This window comes from Hordeum vulgare, chromosome 5H (genome assembly GCF_904849725.1).
Source record: "Hordeum vulgare subsp. vulgare chromosome 5H, MorexV3_pseudomolecules_assembly, whole genome shotgun sequence".
Classification (NCBI taxonomy): domain Eukaryota; kingdom Viridiplantae; phylum Streptophyta; class Magnoliopsida; order Poales; family Poaceae; genus Hordeum; species Hordeum vulgare.
In genome coordinates, this window is record NC_058522.1 from 504660010 (window position 1) to 504667265 (window position 7256).

Consider the following 7256-nt stretch of genomic DNA (forward strand, 5'->3'; position numbering starts at 1 on the left):
GTGTTAGGGTTTTGTTATGGTCGCCATGGCAACTTGGGAAACAAGAGGAGGCGGGAGGAGGAAGAAGCCGATCGAGAGGGGGGTGATAAAGATGGGTTAAGGAAGGTTTTCGGGGTGCCGAATCTCTAGCGGGGGGGCCCACGCTAGTTTGTGCGGAGGGGGCAGGTATTCATTGGTGGTGCGTAGCGTCAGGTGGACACTCGAACATGTGTATTGTGAGGTGAATGTCCGAACGTGCGGGGATCTGCGGGTTTGCCCGAATGAAGGCGTGCGGGCTGTTTTGCTGAAATACCAGACGGATTGTGCGGCACGTTTCCATAACCCACGCGTGTGGTAAATATCGCGACCCATAATCTAACACCACAAGTGAATGACATACATAGCAGGAAGTTGGTATTCTTAAAAAATAAGAAGACGATAATGCATAACCAAGTCTGTTTCATAAACTAAAGATGATTAAAGTAGCTTCCGCGCTACTGGCCCGGGACAATATAATGTACTTTTATAACAAGGAAATAAACAGTGCACATTGCATATAGTCTGAATTATCGGCGAGAAGTATAATTATTCCCATCAATCCCAAACTCTAGATGACGCATCATCAAGCTGCTAAAACCACGTCGGCATGGACGGCGGATTTGATCTTGTCGATGGCATCACAGAGCAGCTTCCCCACATTGCCGGCAACCGCTTTGGAGAGACGCTCTGGTGGGTGGCCGCTCAGCAGTGTCTGGTACATGGTAGAGACGAGCGACCCAGAATTGCGCTTGTGACCGGTGGAGGAGCTGGAGGAGCACATGGCAGAAGCTGGAGACCCTCCCGGTCCCGGCTCGGCGTGGCCATCAGGGAGTACGACCACCCCAGACGGCAGGAGGGAGAAGGGGGTATGGGTACCGTCCATGACATCCTTCATGGATTGCTCATCAATTGGAGCATACGCCAACACCATGCATGATGCGTCGACGCATGACTCTTCCAGGATCAGCTTGTTGGTTGCTCCGTTGGAAGCCTGTGAGATTTGGATGAAATTTTGTAGAACCATTAGAGGTTTGGGACACAAGAACACAACTTTCAGTTATCAATATTTCGATGAGATACATAGATAGGAACAAAACTTACAATAGTGCGTAGGAGAGAGACGGCGTTGCCATGGAGTTGTCCAGTGTGAAAATAGCCCTCCCGGCGAATGGGGGCACCGTTGGCGACGATGTCCCACTCGGTTCGGCGATCTCCATCACAGAGGTAGTCGAACACGAGCTGTGGCGGTGTCCCGGGGAGCCACACCGTCGTCGTAGCTCTCAGCACGGTAGCATCTCCACCCACGGGTGAAGTCACGACGCGCACAACCACCTCAAACCTCTCGGCGCCTATGCCACATCTGCCACGGCACTCATTGACGCTTCTCCATGGCAGGGCCGCCGGGCCACAGATGGCTTCGTAGAACCTCAGTGTCATACGATGTGCTGCCTCCAAGACGCTCTTCCTGCCCTCGGGCGTTATAGCAACTGCTCCACATTCAGGATCAGTATATTACATACCGTTTAAAACTTGGATTCTCATGCTATATTCTCTAGTCGATGGGTGATGAGATGACTCACTCACCTCTGTTGTTGAGACTGCGAGTGGGGTTGGAACTGGAATGCAGGAAAGCAATGTACTCGCATCGCCTCTGGAGGGATGCAAGCCAGCGGGACGCACCAAGTGCCCAGCCGGAGCGGAAGAGTGGATGGTGCAGCGGCGGGACAGTGGCCTCATCATGCACCATGTTCACGATCCATGTGACCTGGAATCAATGGGCGATCAAGTTTGCTTACAGTGTCATGTGGTCCATATATTATTTATAGTAGCAGAAAGAGATGAACTTTTTCAGTCTTCACGGGGTTTTGTGTGCTTTACACTCATACCCATAATTTGCTATCCATGTAACTCAATGTTAAAATGATGCACATTACTGAATTTGGTATAGCGATAGAGTACCTGGCAATAGCCATTCTCCAGCTCCTGGATACGGCAACCACTCGGCAGAAGCTTGCAGGCCGTGTGTGTTGAAGGCGCACCGTCATCGAGGGCCGCTGCCTGGCCGCCGTCCTGCTCAAGAATCCCATCAACAGACACATCCACCACAGCCCATGTGTTTTCCTCGAGCCTCTGGCAATGCCTAATGAAGTTGATCTTGCGGACCGGCACCAGCGGTGACAACACCCTCAGCTCTGCAGTCATCTGCATGTCAACAAGTATATATTTAACATGGTGCATGACCGACGTATATTGAAATTTGAAGCAGTCAGTAGAGCGTTGCTTCTCACCAGTTGAGCCAGCCCATGTCCGGAATCACCGGGAGTGATGATCTTGCTGGTGGTGGCACTTGCCACGATGCCCGGGAACGTCTGAGACCACCACTCCTGCAAAAGACTCAACACAGACAAATTAAGTCCTCTATATGATCATTTCTCAAATATAAGTTCTACTAAAATTAATGGACGTCGGAGAAAGGACCGCACCGCGTCCATGAGGATGCCGACGAGGTCGGTGGCGGTGCACGATATGATCCCAGTCTTCCTAGTGGCATCCGCGCAAAAGTCCATCTCGTAGCGCTCATACATACCCGGGAACATGGTTTCCAGGTACTCCCTGTAGTTGATCACCTCCACCTCGCCACCTTGGGGTGTTGACCACAACGGCGCATCCAAGCCCACAAGCACCTTCAATTCTTCCAGAGCACAAACAACATGCTGAAGCAACAAGGTTCTTCCAGCGGTTTCATCATCGTCGCCGGCAATGCCCTCGTCAGGGAACATCACTGGATTTGGATCCGTGACCGTGAGAGGAGCATGGTGGGACGGCGGCGGAACTGCGTCGTGATCAGTCGCCGCCGAGGCATTGCCGGTGTCGACGACGGTGTGGTTGATCACTTGTAGCCTTCCTCCCGAGACACTATTAAGAAAGGCGGCGATACGCATCTGCTCGTCCTTGAGCCTCACATGCTCGGCATACAGGCGATGCCACTCCGGGGTACCCTCCCCTCTGCATGGGATGCAAATCTTGTTTTGCATAGCCGAGATGAGTGCTTGTTGCTCAGCTTGTAGCCGCCCATTCTCTTCCTGATATTCCTCCGTCTCCTTCTTCTGGGCCTTGTTCTGCATTTATATTAGTTTCAGGTAGCACTATACGGTTACAGATCGAGCTATGTATTAGTCCACTGTATAAATCTAACTATTACGTGCCATGAAAGAAAACCCGATTGGTAGAGTTTACAGCCTGATAATGATGATGTATACTTATATGGGTGGGTGAGATATGCACACCATTATTTGCATATAAAAACAAGGCATTTGATGATTGATTGGTGAAATAAAAACCATTCTCAATTTGATGGACCATAATAAATAAATAATAAATATTGTACCGAAAGTTCCTGCTGACGAGACTTCTCTTAGTATTTTATTACAAAAATGATTGGCGAAAAGACATGTTACATATTCCAACAACAACACAAATTATCAATGATTATTCAGGAGAAAATAATTTCACTAATACGATTCATGGTTTCCACATTCTAAAGTATAATTTTGAATAGTTTTATTGTCACATGAAAAAATCAGCCTCCCCGATAGCTTGCTACCCTAAATTTTGTATGGTGTGTCAATGTAATCAATTGGATTATAACTATATCGTCTAACATTGATTTAATATTACATAAGAGTTATAATAGTTTGCCTCCCACAAAAAGTAAACCATCTAGTCGCTTGCAAAAAAAAAAAAGTAAACCATCTAGCCATATATCGGGTGGACCCTCTTTTAATTAGTTATTAAGTGCTATGACCAACAGGATTTTATACTTGTATATATCTAAACATCTAATAGACCTTAGATATTTTTAACTATATCTAAATGTCATCTAAACATTGATCCACCCTTGTAAGAAAACTCGAGACTATATCCTTGATATGTTTGGTATCATGGAACAAATAAGTACAAAGACACAAGTAATGAAATAGTGCTTTCTGTGAAGGCAGCATGATAACAATGTGGTAAATCATGGCAAACTAGAACGAGACAAAAAAAATGCTACATATCGTCATGTAATTAGTTTTGTCCATAAATGATTGTTGTTACTTGCTTTGTTGAAGGTCGAGGGGCCATGCCAGCAGTTTTGGCATTCCGCTACTTGTGTTTGTCTCGACTGCAATCCATTTGGTATTTCCAAGAGAACGTGAACCATTTTTCCAATATGTAACACAATCCTGTATAGGCCTGAGCTCACAGTTGTACACCTAGGTAATTTATTTTAGTACTCAAACTAAATCTGTCATGTAATCCATTCGCTTTAGTGGATATATATTTGCCAAGGTTGTTCTACCTTCGCATCTATGAACATCATACCCACTAAGACAATACTAAACTTTGGTTTGTGTTTCTACACAATATTGTTTGTGTACCTGAGGATGCTCAAATTTTGTGTCACTTTGTTAGAATGTGATTTGTTATGACGATAATGATCATAAATATATCTACAGAAATAAAGTAAATTATTCGTATTCTCAAAAAATTATATTTATATCATGCAAAAAATAAAAAGATAAATCATAACCCTATACGATTATTTGTGTTGTTAATAGATCTCCTAACATAGCATATCCACTTATTATTCCTATATAATTCTTTGCTCCAAAATAGATCTCCTAACATTGCATGACTACTTTTATTATTAATTAAATGTTTACGGCAAAAAACTTGGAAACAAAAAATATTATTATCTAAATTAATAAAATATTAGTGAGAATTTCGTACATCAAAGGACATGGTTTGGTTAATTTGTTTCATTGTGTTTTATTTGTCTTTCATAGTTAGATTATATCTTGTAAATTTGCAATAGTATTTTAAAATTACTTCAATCATTTTTGTTATAAGTAAATATCCACTACCATAAAAATCCTCATCGGTCACTGCAGACGACTAGTGAACTCCATGATAGACGATGACTAGAAATAGTTGGCACTAACAACCGTTTGCTATAACCTTGGCAATACTTATGTAGACAGTTGTTGCCAGACTACCCTACGATTACCTATTCCATAGACGTGGTTTATGGCAGGCCATCTGGCATGCGTGGTATAACTATTTTCAGTTACAAAAAAAAATTTAGGGACAACAAAATATATTGTTACTACATACTCCTACCATCTAAAAGCATGACTCCCAAATTCGGTATGAACGTGAATTTGCAAAATGAAGACTAGGATGTTGCATGCGTTGGCCACCTTACTAGTTCTATTTAACAAAATAGCATTGATTAGCAGTATTTAAAATCACAGCTTTCGCAACATGATATCATATTGTGACCATGTGGCGAAAATTGTCAAATAATTCACCGTGGAAGAGAACGATGTCTACCTTCCCCGTGTTGCGTCGGTTTTGGAACCAGATCTGGACCTGTGCAGCACTCAGGCCAGTCCTCCGGCTAAGTTCCAGCCGGCGCTTTTCATCTGGATGCTGGTATCCTTCGAACGCACTGCATATATGTAACATCAAATGAGAACGGATCAATACATGCACATCTATCGTCTTCAAGAAGAAAGATTTGCAAATTATGAATTGTACGCTTCAAGTATTAGGATCTGTTCTGCGGTGTGACGGCGCCTGAAATGCCGTGTCCTCGCCCTCTGGTCACCATTGGTCTGTCCACCGCCGTTTTCTTGATCGGCAGCAGCTGCGTGAGTGTTGCTCACGTTGGTGGCGTCTCCAAGCAGGCCATCCGTCTCAGCACCAAGGTCATGCTGGATAACCTGGTTGTCTCCGCTTGCAAACCCGAGGACAAGCCAATTGTACAGATCACTGTTCTCTTCCAGCCAATCCCCGTCCATGGTGATCTGTTACATCGCAGTAAAACATCATGAGGATACCGACTAATCCTACCAATTATAGAAGTCAGATATTAAAATGTACTTGTGCATAGAGATATATGACATGATAGATAAATGTTTTCCGGGAAACAATTTAAGAATTTTTATCAGTGAACAGCCAACATAATTAGGATATAGCCCCACTTCTTGCCATAGAGCAAAACCAGATGCAGAATATTTTTGTTAAAGCTGATGATTTTTGTATACTATAGATGATCTAGTACGTAGCGGTACCGTCAACTTCAATAGATCCCTGTGAAGTCACTGTGGTAAGTGACAGAGTAAGGAGTAGGCAACTATTACATTCTAACTTGGATCTAAATCTCATGTCCAGCGAATAGGTACAACCATCGGCATTTAAAGCAGGGAGACGTGCATAAAGTTGGAAACTATTGATTTATATCCAAATATAGAACTCTATATGTGGACCACATTGATAGGGTATATATAGTGCATAATTAATACTTGAGTAAACATAATTCCTCTAGAAAGAAAAGACTTAGCACCGGCCGGCACGACCATCCCTTGCTCTGGTCTTCTCCGACGACGTCACCGCCCGCCGGCCCGCATCGGCGCCTCTCTCGGGACCGCAACAACGTCGGCCTGCAAGACCATCCCTTGCTCTGGTCTTCTCCGACGACGTCACCGCCCTGCCGGCCCGCATCAACGCCTCTCTCGGGACCGCAACAACGTCGGCCTACACGGCCATCCCTTGCTCTGGTCTTCTCCGACGACGTCACCGCCCCGCCGGCCCGCATCGACGCCTCTCACGGGACCGCAACAACGTCGGCATGCATGACCATCCCTTACTCTGGTCTTCTCCGACGACGTCACCGCCCCACTGGCCCGCATCGACACCTTTCTTGGGACCGCAACAACGTCTGCCCGCACACCTGCACACCTATGCATTGGACCTCACTGTCACATCTCCGTATGTCGAAACCACACGATATTCATCGCCGACCCCCCTCCTATTCATAGAACCCCGCCGTCACCCTAGCCCACCCCGTCATTCTCCTCTTCCCGACCGAGCTCATGTACGCTTCACGCGCCTGGTATGTTGCGGGTTGGATGGATGTGTTGCCACCAACATGGTGATGCTTCGCACGCCGCGAGTCCGATCCACAAGAGATGGTCTGCCCTTGCGCAAATTTTGTCTGGTGTCATGGATAATTTTGAATTTTGTTGGTCGTTGTTCCTGGTGCATACTATCGACATATGTTCATGTAATTTGCTAATTTCATCAACCCAAACATCTGTGTATCTCCTGCTAGGGATGACATTGAGTCCCACCCCCACCCTCTCCACCCTCACCCATGGCGATTCTCATTGATCTCCTCTATGAAGGCGCCC

At 45.5% G+C, this 7256-nt stretch overlaps 1 protein-coding gene across 1 annotated transcript; it reads right to left on the reverse strand.

The window, feature by feature from the left end:
- Positions 1-425: 425 nt before the first annotated feature.
- Positions 426-6227, reverse strand: LOC123397610 (homeobox-leucine zipper protein ROC6-like). The gene is made up of 9 exons (XM_045092144.1): positions 6138-6227; positions 5602-5870; positions 5395-5512; positions 2502-3137; positions 2307-2402; positions 1978-2220; positions 1603-1783; positions 1120-1505; positions 426-1009 (listed from the first exon to the last, which is right to left on the reverse strand). Exons 2-9 carry the CDS (start codon positions 5862-5864, stop codon positions 602-604), a joined length of 2331 nt encoding a protein of 776 aa, XP_044948079.1. The 5' UTR covers positions 5865-5870; positions 6138-6227; the 3' UTR covers positions 426-601.
- Positions 6228-7256: the final 1029 nt, after the last annotated feature.